We start from the raw sequence: 14,176 nt of genomic DNA on the forward strand, positions 1-14,176 counted from the left end.
TCCTCAGACAGATTTGCCCCTCCACAGGGGGAACAGGGAAAACCTGGAAAATGCAAGGAATTTCAAAATCTCCTAAAATAACAGGGATAATGCAGGGAATTTTGAGTTTTTCTATACAAACTGGGAAAATACAGGGAATTTTATTTCTAAGCTATTCCACGAAAAGTGGTCCCAAGAGACTAAATATTCTTAAATATAATTAATATATATAAATTTACTTAATGGTTAATCAGGCCCTGGATATCTCTTATTTAAAGTCTATAAAATATACTTAAACTACAAGTGATCCTCCTTTCTGCAATGCAGTTAGAATAGTTTTTAAGAATGACTTGTAAGTGCAAAAATATATTTCCGACATGCCTAGCAATACTGCCTTGCTAGAAACCTCGTACTTCTTGATAACGCCTGAAGCGATCCTCTAAGAGTCTACTGGGAAGCTAGGGACCTGTCCTTAGAATGTGATTTTCTTATTTTTTCCTTCTCCTGCGACATCTTTTGTACGCATTCTTGGGGAAACATGAAAACAAATTAAGATGTGCAATTCTATTAAACATACAGGTGGTTATCAAAATAATGGAAACACCCTAGATTTTGAAGGCTTGGGAATTGCTGTTCTGCCGTAAATGTTCTCTTTATGAAGGTATCTCCTAACTGTAATTGTTGACACTGGAGAATCCAGATGCTGATTGAGCTCTGTGGTCACTGTGGCTGCAGTTGTTTTCTTTTTAGACATTACAATCCGCTTCAATACCCGTCGGTCTCTTTCACTCAGCTTCTCCTTCCGTTCACTATTTTGCTTTGTTAAACTTGTCTTTCCGAGCTGTGTGTATGCTGTAATGAATTTAGACACCGTACCTCTAGAAACGCCTAAAAGCTGGGATGTTTCGGTCAGTGTTGCTCCAACTAGTCGGGCTCCTACAATTTGGCCTCTCTGAAAATCTGTGAGGTCTGACATTTTACGCTTCTGACAAAAAATCAAAACGTAGGTAACTCCGCTAAAGCTCTCTCATACCACCTAATATATGTATTTTTTATATTTAAAAAACTGGTAGCTAAGATTATATTTTAATGCTTATGAAGCGAATTCTTAAATGACCCTTTTATTCACAAGTGTTTCCATTATTTTGATAATCACCCGTAGCTGTCAACATAAATAGGAAAAAATCCAGTAGATTTTAAAAATAACGGAAATGTTTATAATAATTGTTGTACTAAATATTTTATGCATAGGGAATTCTAGGATTTTTATAGTCATCAAAATAGAAAAACTGTACCTAATATTCTCCAGTTATAATTGACATTAAACATACTTGAAATGTTATGTATTATGTTTACTCATAATTTTGAATATTAATAGGCATTTAATTCATCAAAAATAATTAAAAGATTTTTTTTAATTAACTTAAAAAGAGTTCTGAACATTTTTGAAAAAAAAAAGTTTTGAACTGATTTCTATAAATCAAGTTAGCTTCAATATGTTATTAGTAATACTTATTTAATTATTCTAGCAAGCAGGCAAGCAATAATCTGTACAAAAATTTTATTTCAACAGGGATTTTTTTTAGGGAATTTACTCAACTTTAGGGAATTTTCTAAAATATGCAAAAAGTAGAAAAATTTAAATTAAACTAGGAGAAACTAGCTCAGTCTACTGGAAAATCCAGTACAGTTGGCAGCTACGTATTAAATAAAACAGTAGAGATATTTAAATAAAAAAAATTTAATATAACATTGCACCTTAATTTTAAATTAACACTGACAGAAACAAGATTTACAGCGTTCCATACGCTAAACCAAACACACCACCCACTGAACTCTCACCCTGAACATCCTCATAGCTAGGAGGTGGAGATGATCTACCTAAGGAATCGACATCAACGAGAGAAGATGAATTGTCGTTCTGTACGACATCAACGAGAGAAGATGAAAGATCGTTCTGTACCACATCAACGAGAGAAGATGAAAGATCGTTCTGTACCACATCAACGAGAGAAGATGAAAGATTGTTCTGCACGACATCCGTTGATTCTACGACAGGTACAGGAGGCGAGTCCGTCGTTCGATGAATGGTAGGAGGTGATTCTTCAACATTTTCAGCAGCTGCTGTTTGCAGGCTGTTAGATGATGTCAACATTTCAGCAACCAGCACTTCTGAGGGTTCTATTGGGAGTTGTGTATACGAAAGACTGGTGGTATCTGGGATGTTGTTGGTTATTGATTCGGGTTCACTATCCTCAGAAATGTCCACCAATATCGCGGGTGCTTCGTTGGATGCAAATGAGGTATCACAGATTGGATCATCGGGTAAACAGTCCATTAAATTAATGGCAACATCGTCCGTTTGAGTACTGATAGGGGAACAGTCGTTACTTGTGCTGGGCGAGGCATTGTTTATGGCAGCATTTGGCACTGGCCAAGCCGCACAAGTTTGAACTTCGGCATTCTTTAAAACTGGAATGTTGCTCTGAACTGCTGAGGAACTAACTGGAGGCGTCGTGGCTGGTGGATCCGTTGAAGAATTGGAAGTTTCTGCCAGCACACTGTGTGGAAATAGAAAATTATATCATTAATAAGTATAAAATCTAAAAGGACGGACTTTTTCAATTACTTGGCAATTTACTTCAAAATCATGAAGATGGCACTCAAAAACCCATTCTCAAGACTTTCCAGGCGTCAAACACATCTGGTGAACATGCGAAACCACTTTTTTGAGCTTTTGAAACATGTCGACTAGTATTGCTATCTTCATGATTTTTAAGCAAAATCATCATATATATATATATATCTTTTCAACTCATCTTCTTGGGATTATTCGTTGCTAGTTTGTCTGGATGGTGTGAAAAAGTCAATAATTTAGGTAAAAGTGAGTCCGTTTGATTTCATAAACAATTAGGTCATAAATTTGCCTCTGGGGCTTTTCTAATTTTGTTTTTTTTAATCTCGGTTTCAGCGGTCTTTTGTTTCCCCCTTTATTTTTCGTTGGCAATCCACTTTTCTTTACTCTTTTGAGTCTTCAGATTGAATTTTTAGAGCTAGTAGAATTTTATTACCATCTTTGAATGAAGTTTTAAGTAGACAAGGCCAATTAAAGCAAAATCGTACCCTCTAAGCTTTAATGACGCTTATAAAGTACGATAAAATTTAACTTTTTACCGTTTGTCAGTTCAGATTTTACGTTGTACAGATTTCACATCCATCCGCGATAAGTTTGGAAGTTCTAAATTTTAAAATACTTTCTTTTTTTAATTTCTTATATTTTAAAGCTAATTTCATTAACATTTAAATTGCCAATAACAAATGACGGAAAGGCTTTTAAAACTTATAAGTTCAAATAAATAAGTTTTAAAAAATTAGTAATATTCATCGCAGGCGTTAAAAACATTAGATATCCTCTAAATCGCACTTTTTATTAGTGTTAGCACCATTATTTAGTGTTCTACTACGCCCACTCTAATATGAATTCTTTCACTGTACATCAATGGTCAGAAAAAACTACTTTATTTTTGTAGTTACAAATGTATCCTAACTACATTTTTTTTTTTTAATGTAGTGACAACAAAACAGGGTTTGAAAAATCCCAGCCCATCAAGGTTTTTCATCCAAACCACGGGTTGAGTTTTTTTTTTTTTTTCAGAAATATTTTTATTTCTGAGTCCTTAATGAGATTGTAGGATTTGTTTCTTACATGAAAGTTAAATGTTTGAAAACTAACACTTATTTTGTTGCAATGTAACCACTTTTTAAGAAAGTTTTAGATTTCTAGGTTAATATCTTTATTTCTTTGGAACAGAGTGTTTTGTAAAAATTTAAATTTTTGCTTATCTCCATTGAAACTTAATCTAAATCTTTGTTTTTTAAATTCCTATTTAATTTTTGGTTACTAAAAAAATCGTTTTTTTTTTTTGCAAAATAAATTATTATAAGTAATGCTGTGCAAAGTTAATTCTCAATAACAGTTTTGCATTCATTATATTAACTAAAATCAGTTTTATACACAGCATATTATATAAGTAAGTATAACTTTCTTTAATTTTAATTACTTTTTTATTTTACTTTATTAATTTTTTAATAATTGCAAAATACCGTTTCCAATATGTTTATCATAAATTGTTATATTATGCTGTAATATTAAAGGATTTAAATTATATTAAAGGATACTTTATAGTACAATAAAAGAATCCCAATTTGAAATAACAATAGAAATCAAGACATAATAATATAATATTATTAAGAAAGTATGATAAATAACTATTACAAGTAGATATCTTTAAAACAATAAATAAATAAATAATTCAAAATAAATCAATTGAATAAATTTTGCAATGTTTTATTCTGCCTAAACATCTTTTTTCATGCTTTTTTTTTTTCATTAAATATGAAAACAAAATGTGAATCATAATTTCTGCGTTTAACTGTACAACTCAGAAAAAAATGTCTAAAATCTAATTCAATTTTAATACTATCATAAAAATTGAAGAAAAAAAAAGTAGCAACTACATTTGTCGCTTTGCTATTGAAAGCGCCTTTTCCGACCACTGATATATATATATATATATATATAAGTTCAAAATGAAGAATAAAACAAAGAAAAATTATAGACATATGAAAAAAGGGGGGGGAAATAATAAGTAAAAAAAATAACAAACATTTTATTATAAAAAAAAATTTACAAAAATGAAATTTTAATTAAAAAGCCGGAAAAAAAAAGATATAATCTTTTCTTCAGCCCACACGATTATATCCGCAATACAGAGTGCTTTCTGATATTGTATCAATAAAGCCAAAGCAAAATATATTAATACAATAGTGTGAGGAGCACTCAAAAAAATTTTTTATAAAATAACTACAAATAAAATAGATCATAAAAAGTAAAAATAACATGTAAAAACAGATAATAAAATAAAATAAAAAGAAAAAACATTAAAAAGGGGGGCGAGTAGCAAAATCATAACAACTTACATGGACGGACTTATTGTTTTTCTTAACTTTCTTAGTGTTTTCTTGTATTTATATATATATATATATAGCACAATAAAGACAAAAAGCATAAAAATACAAAAACGAAGAGAATTAATAATTTTTATATACTGTGCATAACCTGCGATTATATAGAACTCATAAGATAAGTTAAAAATATAGAGAAAATATTGCAAATTAATGAAAAGAGAAGAAGAAAAAAAAATATATTAAAAATCCAGAAAACAATGAAAGGATATAATCTCTTCATTTTTTATTTAATGTGTTCCATTTTGTTTCAATTTTTTTTTCAGAGTGCTCTTCACACTATAGTTTTGATATATTTTGCTTCCTCTATAGTGGTACAGTATTAGAAAACACTCCTCTTTGCTGATATAATCGTGAGAGCTGATGACGAGATTATATCTTTTCATTTTTTGTTTTCCGGCTTTATTAATATGCATTTTTTAATTTCTTTTTAATGTTTTATTTTAATAATTTATATACATATACAAACATATCTTGTTTAAGGAAGCATTTTTTCACAAGTTATTTTTCTTTTATCGATCTAATTACTACTATGCTTCTTGTTTCGTGATAAATGTTTTCTAAAAGTTTTTTTTATTTAAAAAAAGAATTATCGGAAATAGGATGGAAAAAAAGGAAATAAACTTACCTTCCATCTAACTGATAGACTGTAGCTACAAGATTCTGTATATTGGCCTGTGGAGTATTTCCAGGTAGAGATAAAAGAATTAAGTTCTTTCCAGGTTGCTGCTGTCGATTAATGTTCTGCACAACAGCCGAATGCTGCTCGATTCCGTATGTTGTCACCATCGGAGGAAAATATCCTGGCAGCATATTCAGGGACAACTGACTCACTGATCTGAAACATGCATTTAAAAAAGAGGTTTTTTCTATTATTCTGGTTAAAGGGTGGCCACAGAAAAAAAAATGAACAAAAGAATTGCTTTTAGTAGCCTAAAGCATGTAAATAGTAGCTTAAATAAGAATAAAATTTTTTCAATAAAATGACTAGACCCGCGATGAGTCAAGGGACAGAGCATTCGCCTTCCAATGAGGCGAACTGGGTTTGAATCCCAGTCAATACGAATTCGCATCCAGCTTGCACCGACCACAGTGCTGACGTGAAATATCCTCAGTGGTAGACGGATCACGGTTAGAGTCCCCCTGCCGTCAGGCTAACCGTGGGAGGTTCTCATGGTCTTCCTCTCAATGTAACGCAAATGCAGGTAAGTCCCATCAAAAAAGTCCTCCACGAAGGCAAATTTCTCCCAATACTTGATTCAGGAGTTCCCTTGTCTTCTGGATTAGGTTCGAAATTAAAAGGCTACGTAGTTGAACATAAGTAGTTGTAAACCCAAAGCTTGTGTCGGCTGTTCAAAGACAGTTAAAAAAAATAATATGACTAAAGGGCCGGGATAGCGTAGTTGGTAGGTCACTGGGCCCATGTCCAAGAGGGCGTGGGTTCGATTCTCGTCGGTCGAAGACTCCCCGTGTAGTAAATGGTGACTGATGCACGTTGTATATGTCGAGTCACAAAGTCCTCCGTGTTCCCGTAACAAATCATACCTCTGGGGGTACTCGTCCAGGAGTTTTCTTGTTTTCCGGATTGGTTAAAAATTACAGGGCTACGGAGTTGAACATTAGTAGCCGTAAACCCGAAATTGGGCCGGCTGTTCAACAACGGGTATTAAATAAAATGAAAAAAAATATTATGTAATAGCAAAAAAATTTGTAATTTTTAGCTGATGAGCAATTCTCAACATCAGATATGGAAACACTTCTTGACTATCAGTTAATTTTTCCTGAATTTCTATTATTCCGCTTTTTTTAACCTGTCTAACCTGCCATTCAAGCATATAAAAGTAGTCTCATAAAATCGCTAAGCAAATTCATCTACATTAGTCCAGATACTTCGATTGGTGAACCACTTCAGTAATGCTTCTTCAACATCCTTGTGATCTGCTTTTTTCCGCCATCTAAATTTTTTTCATGAGCAGAAATTATTAATTGCCTATTTTTCCATATGTTACATATGTATTTGGATAGTTTATTTTCCCTGCAAATATCAACTTGATTGCATCCATTTTCAATTTTTCTGATTATGCCCATTTTATCATCAATGGAGAACGTTTTGCGTTTACTGGTTGCCATAGTTACATTTGAGACACTTGTTTGCAGAATTTTTTTAACTGAACTGAGAGCAAAAAGGAGTTGAAATGAGGGCCTTATCAACACATATTAGAGTCCCACCCTTCGACCAATAATGAATAATTACTGATTCCCTCTGACAGAAAAAGCATATTGATCCCACTGACACCTTACAGGTGCATCATCTGCCTGAGTTGGAAACATCTGCTTGGTTTGCTTAGGGATGGGAAAGTGAGATAAAAGAAGAAAACAAGAAAAAAATGCTTATCGCTACATTCCCCTCTATAAATCGTTTTAAAAATCGGTATATGTATTTATTTTGAAGTAGAAATTTCAAAATTATTACAAAAAAAATTAAGAAAAAAATCAGTTCAAGACAGAAAAAAGTTCATTATATCCAACTTCCTCACTTTTTTGGTTCACTATATCCACAAAAATAACATTATACGTGTATAGCAAGGCACGGGACCTAACATTTCGTTCACTATATCCGGGAGTTCACTATAGCGGGGTTTGACTGTATATTGTGAAAAAGTGATTTTTCAAATTTGAAATTCACGCATCGTAATATCGTATTAAAAATTGGGTTTTTTAAAATCATGCTGAATTTCGTAGATATAACCGTTGAAAAGGCGATCGAGAATGAAATTCTGGAATGGCGCAATGGAATTCTGAGCAAATTGAGCGCATTAAAAAGTGAGGACTCAAATTTGCACATTATCAACATTTTTTATTTTTTTAAGAAAAAGAAATTCATTGTGTTCAGAAGCTCCCACGGATTGTCAACAAAATTTATGCTTAAAAAAAAATAAAATAAAATATTAAAAAAAACATCGCTGTGAGCACAGAAAAGTTCCCTTTTCCTGAAAATAGTTGCTTTTTTAGCCTTTTCAGGCAACAACAAAAGTCAAAGTTTTCAGGCAAGTCGCCTCAGACTGAAAATCGTTGCATTTTAGCCGCCTGTGGCAACCCTGTGTTTAAGAAAATGAATACCAAGGTTGTTGTTGTTTTTTTAGCAAGTTTTTTCTAACGTACCCAAAAACAAGTTTTTTTTCTTTTGTTTAATGCAGGTTTATTTTTTTTTCTAAAAAAGGTAAAATAATATTTTAAGTTCTAAATTAAAATTAATTTAAGTATTAAAAATTATTTGACTTTCTCAACTATTAATAAATATTTTGAATAAAGAGTTAAAAATATCAACTTTTCTTTAATAAATATTTATTACGCATTTTTTTTTCCTTTTTTTTTTGAAAACGCAAGAATAAATAGAAACATAATGCATATATATAATAACAATTTGTTTAGATTGATAACATGATTAAAATATGCCTTTGCATGTAGTAAAGAAGTTAATAGATTATTTAACAAGTTTTTAAAAAAAGATCAGAACATGCGATGGTATTTTAAGCAATTTTATCTTTAAATTTGCTGACATTAATTAATTTTATATACATTTTTTTAATGATATGTATTAATGTTTATATAAAGTAAGACAGATCAACATTTTTAAGAAAAATGTACTTCCCTTTCTTATATTTAATCTAGAAGTCCTTACATAAATAACAGAAAACTAAAAAAAAAAAAAAAAAACAGTTCTCTTACGTTCGGTTTACATCAAAGGGTACTGCTCAAAATGCGTATAGTAATGGTATGTAAATGGTCAAGTACGTATGTCGTACTTAGCCATAATTAAAGTACAAAATTCTGGTCTGCAGGGTAATTAACTTTTTAGGTGATCTGTTCGTATTCAGATTACTATGCAACGAAATTATTTTTAAAAATCTGATTAAAAAAATGCTTTCGGAAATATAGGATTTTAGGGAATTCAAATCCCCAGTAAGATTCAGTAAATGTTTACTACAAAAACAGGCATTGAAAAGGATACAAATCCTATAGGTTGATATCCACATTGTAAGATTACGTACATTGCGGAAGTCAAGCATCAGTGTCTGCGGTCGGTGGGTGGCTGGGTGACCATTTTGATCAGCCTGAGAAGGGATCGAGGGTGCGCAAAATCGGTCCTAGTCAAACAGTTCTACAATAAAGCTGCAGTGCAATAGAAAAATAGCATCCGTGCAGTGACATAAAATTCAACATTGAGATTATTTATTTATTTGGCATTTTTGTAAAATCAGCTTTAAATAAAATCTGCTAAAAATTTTTAAAATCAGCAAACAAAAAAAAAAAAAATTTTTTTTAAATAAATTTTTTTCTATCAGTTTTTCAAATTACATTTCATTAACAATAAAAAGAGAAAAAAAAAAATAGTTGTCAATAGCATTAACAATAGAAAGAAGAAAAAATAGTTATCAAATTCGAAATCTATAGCGTTTTTTTTTTTTTTTTTTTTTTTTGTCTTTTTTTCCAATTAAACTGCAGAAAAGAGAACAAAAGCAGAAAATCAATTATTGTGATGATCATCCTTCTCCAATAACCCAGCTAGAGCCGTGATGGCTCAGGGGGTCCACCTTCCAATGAGGTGAACCGGGTTCGAATGCCAGCGATTGCTGGTCGATACGAATTCCGCCTCCGATTTGCACCGACCACAGTGCTGACGTAAAATATCCTCAGTGATAGACGGATCATGGGTTAGAATCCCCTTACGTCTGTAGGGTTTTTCGTGGTTTTCCTCCTCATGTGATGCAAATACGTTTTAGTTCCATCAAAAAGTCCACCGCGAAGGCGGTACCTCTGAGGGTGCTGATCGAGGAGATCCCTTGTCTTCTGGATTGGGCTTAAAATTACAAGGCTGCGGAATTAAACATTAATGGTCGTATACGCAAAAAATTGGGTGTACTGTTCAACGACGGTAATTAAATAAAATAGCCTATCCTGTAATTAATCTCCTGTCATCCTGTAATTAACCATAATCATGCAGTAATTAACAGTTTATCATCCTGTAATTAAACATTAAATTCTGTATGGGTTATGTAAATTACCTGGCATTACTGAGAGGTAATAACTGTTCTGTGAGACTTCCACCATTGAGGAGGAGGTGGTTGTGGTGGAGATGGTGATCGGGTGGACAGCATCCTTTGGTGCCACCTCCTCCTGATGGACGGCAACAGTGGAGGATGGAACCAATGAGCACCAGAATAACTCCGACCCCTGAGACGATCAGCCAGAGGGGATCCCATCGATGGAATGCCAGGAAGACTCCTCCTGTCATGAGGACACATGCGAGAACGCCCAAGAGGACGGATGTGAAGACGTGAGGACCGCAACATGAGATCGAGGGGTCCTCAGCAGGACAGGATTCCACCATCGTTTCATCCGTTACAACCTAGAAAATTTTTCACAAAACTATTATTTTCTACATAAAAGTGAAAACTATAATTAAATTATTCTTTAAAACCAACAATATGGAAAATAGTGAATTGCTTTACTTTGAATAAACAAGTTTTATCACGAATTATATCATTTTTATTAAAATTTTATTTGCTTAAATAGTGTCCTGAATGAAAACAATAATAAGTAGAGCCCGGATTTTGATGACCTAAAAAATCTCAACTAATGCCCTTAAAAAGTGAAAAAAATGCCCTTAAAAAGGGCCAAAAATGCCCTTAAAAATGCAAAAATTGCGCAAAGAATGCCTTAAATAAAGTAAAAATATTGAATTAAAAAAATATTTTGGTCTTTAAAATTATTATGAGTCATTTAAAAAATATAAAGCAATGCTATACTTGTTCTACGTTCATTAAAGTTTGAAAAATAGGTTTTATATCCTAAAATAACAAAAAAAGGAAAATATATTGACACCAAAATATTTTTATTTTGTATAGAAACTTTAATGGATATAACAATTTCCATCTCATAATATTACTAAATATCAGAATTACATTGGATTATTAAATGTTTTTTGATAATTTGAAATGTAAACGAGCGTCTCTTGTCTGAAAGTAAATTTTCATTCCTGCAGAAGCTTCTTTCAACGTCTACTGATGTTTTAGGTGCGTACTTGAAAAAGACGGTCTCATTTACTTACAATTCTTCTTCAATTTGAAAAGATTTTGCTTCACCTGTTAATATTCTATAAATTTTCTTCATTGTTTGAAAGCCAGTGTAATAATGAAAATAGATGAAAAAGAGTGAAAATTGGAAAAAATTAACAAAAAACTTTAAAAAATGCATTAAAATGCAAAATACGCCCCAAAATCTAAAGATAAATGCCCTAAAAATCTAATAAAATGCTCTAAAAGACAAAAATGTCCAAAAATGCAAAAAATGCAAATGTCATCAAAATCCGGGCCTTAATAATAAGCTTCTTAAAACGGAAAGAAATTTAGAAAACTTCCTGTGTATCCCTCCGCTTATGTTATACCTACAAGGCGAAGTGTGAACAGGCTTATTAAAATTCTAAAATATTCTATTGAAAAACTAATTAATATTCTATTAATTTGTTTTTTATTATAATTTGTGTTTTAATTTAAACGTAATTTTACCGTTCATAAGAGTTTTCTGTAAATTATAAATTCTAACAGGTCGTGAGATTAAAACAAATTTAAGAAAATCAATATCACAACTTAAATAAAATGTAAGGTTTGCCATGTTCAGCTTATCATCTCTTATTTGGCTATAATTGCTTAAAATATCGCCATTTGTTTTTGTTTTTTGGATCGTATCAAAGCGTTCCGTATTTATTTATTGTTTGTTTCGCTTAAATTTAAATTAAAAGAACGCGTTATTGCGAACACTACAAGTATAATATTATTGGATGGCGCGCTTTTTCCGATTTAGAAGCAAAAATCAATTCGGAAGTAGTAACCCGGAAGTCTTACGACGAATTTTTAACCTCTGAAAATATTTTACGGTTAAAATTTAATTATACTTTTTTTTTAGCGTGAATTCTTAACCTGAAATTTTATTATGTGAAACGAAATTTTAATATAGCATGATTTTTGCAGAGGACAGTTGATGCGTTTCTATTAAAAAGGTAATTAGTTGTTGTTATTTTACGTCGCACGAATTATTAATTACGTCGCACGAATTATTAATTACGTCGCACGAATTAATTCGGATGCGACGTTAATTACGTCGCATCCGAAGACATGCCATCACAATTTTGATCCTCTGCGGAGGGGATGGCAATCCAGCTTCGGTAGTCCGACGACCTGCACGCGAAGTCGAGCACTTTACGGTAGCACAGTTTAACGAGGACCCATACCGCACACCTTCGGTCCCTACGCAGACTGATCCAAGAGGTCACCCACCCGCACACTGACTGCAGCCAGTGATGCTTGACTTCGGTGATCTGCTGGGAACCGTGTGTTAACGATCAGTCCACTGCGGGACAAAAATTAGAACAAGGTAATTAGAACAGTTTAAATATCAAAAACACAACTATTGCCACATGAACTTTCATTTACTAATTATTATATTAGTTTGCACAAGGGAATTTCCTATGCTTTTGTTTCTTTTTTGGACTTTTTAATTTATTTTTAGGTAAAAATAAACATATTCATTTAAAGTAAATGTAATATGACTTTTTTTCTTAGAAAAAAGTTTTTCACCTGCGATTTTCTATTGCTAACGTTTTAATTATAGAAACGGAAAATGAACCTATCAAATCTTAGCGATGTAACTTTAAAGATATCAAATAATGGAGATTAAAGTCTTGAGTATTATTTTAATTTATTTTTTAATGTAGCATAGAAACTTTTAGGCAAATAGACATGCGAATTATTGTTAAAAGTAGAAATGACAAGTTCATTTTTTTATCAGAGAAAAAGTAAATGAAAAATTTATTAGAATCATGTACACAGAAACTGCCATATTCACATAATCTGATAGGTATTAGCTGCATAGCTTTGAGCTAGTCACCCGTATCTCTTATTAGAAAGAAAGAAAGAAAAAAACTGAGATTTTAATAATGGAATGTAAGTATGAAAACTAAATAATAAAGTTAAATGAATAAATAATACGTTCTATGTAAAAAATATTTATACAAACAAAAAAGTGATTAAACAAAAAGATATTAAATAACTGTCATTAAACTTAACGAATTTCGTCTAAGAAGCAACATTTAAAAATTAAATTTATCTAATAAAAAATATTAATAAATTTATAATTTTTTTCTCTTAGAATATTTGTATTTAAATTTTGAAAGAATATGTGGAGAAAAAAAACGTCAAATAAATAAACAAAATCTATATTAAAAAAAAAATCTACGTATGGTCTCACTTTTTAAACGGATAAATGAAATAAACTTTCGAAATGTGAAGAAAGTTATGACATTCACTGTTTTATCTACTTCTCATTTCAAGCAGTTTAAAAAGCTTAGCTTTTCAACTATATCCATGAGAATAAATGTGTTTTATAATTTTAAAACAAGAATAAAACATCAAACAATCCTCTGAGTGTTTCTTTTGTAGTAATTTATTTATAACCTTTCAGAAAGAATAAAATACACGGGTTTTTTTTTTAATTAAAGTTTGAAATAATTTATAAAATGCATGCTTTTATTTTAGAGTAAATGTTAATACATTTAAAAAAATATTTTTAAAAAATATATTTTAACTTTTCAATACGTAACGAAAAACAAATAAGCCAAAATATGTATAACTATACCAAAAATAACTAACGATCTATAGTTTGTCTAAAGTAAGAATTCCCCTAGACATTCGCCTGGATCCGTAGCGGTGACTATGGTAACGAGGTACAGTGCCCGCCGCTAATAAAATCACCGGATAATAAAATCAGCCGCTTTATAAAATCAAATCAGCAAGACCCGAATCGTTACAATATTAATACATGTTAAAAACATCCTTTAATAAAATCAACACCGCCGCTTTTTAAAATCAAAATTTTGACTACATAATAAATCAAAAGTGCGATATTTCAGCTTCTTTTGTCCTTATTTATAAAATTTTAATTTTTAGAAGTTTAAAGACTTTTTTAGAAGAAGCAATAGTTACTCACAAGCCTGTGAAACTGGTGTGGTTAGCACTTTCCTGCGATATTCATAGTGTAAGAGTTAAGGAAAAATGTGGGTGGTAAGCGGCGAGTTCATAGAAATCAATTTAACAGTGTCAATTCCTTGACTTGA

General features: G+C 31.5%; 1 protein-coding gene across 3 annotated transcripts in view; it reads right to left on the reverse strand.

Moving 5' to 3' along the window:
- Positions 1 to 1,704: 1,704 nt before the first annotated feature.
- LOC122270632 (uncharacterized) overlaps positions 1,705 to 14,176 on the reverse strand; it is a 33,059-nt gene continuing 20,587 nt past the window's right edge. For all 3 annotated transcript variants that reach the window (XM_043048827.3, XM_043048826.3, XM_043048825.2), the window contains exons 2-4: positions 10,071 to 10,414; positions 5,633 to 5,842; positions 1,705 to 2,540 (exon numbers count right to left, since the gene is read on the reverse strand). In XM_043048827.3, coding sequence (XP_042904761.2) covers positions 1,772 to 2,540; positions 5,633 to 5,842; positions 10,071 to 10,396 — 1,305 coding nt within the window. In that variant the 5' untranslated portion in view covers positions 10,397 to 10,414 and the 3' untranslated portion in view covers positions 1,705 to 1,771. The remainder of the gene's footprint in view (positions 2,541 to 5,632; positions 5,843 to 10,070; positions 10,415 to 14,176) is intronic.

The sequence above is a fragment of the Parasteatoda tepidariorum genome, chromosome 8, assembly GCF_982258835.1.
Source record: "Parasteatoda tepidariorum strain Cologne lab strain chromosome 8, Ptep-v5.0, whole genome shotgun sequence".
NCBI lineage: Eukaryota > Metazoa > Arthropoda > Arachnida > Araneae > Theridiidae > Parasteatoda > Parasteatoda tepidariorum.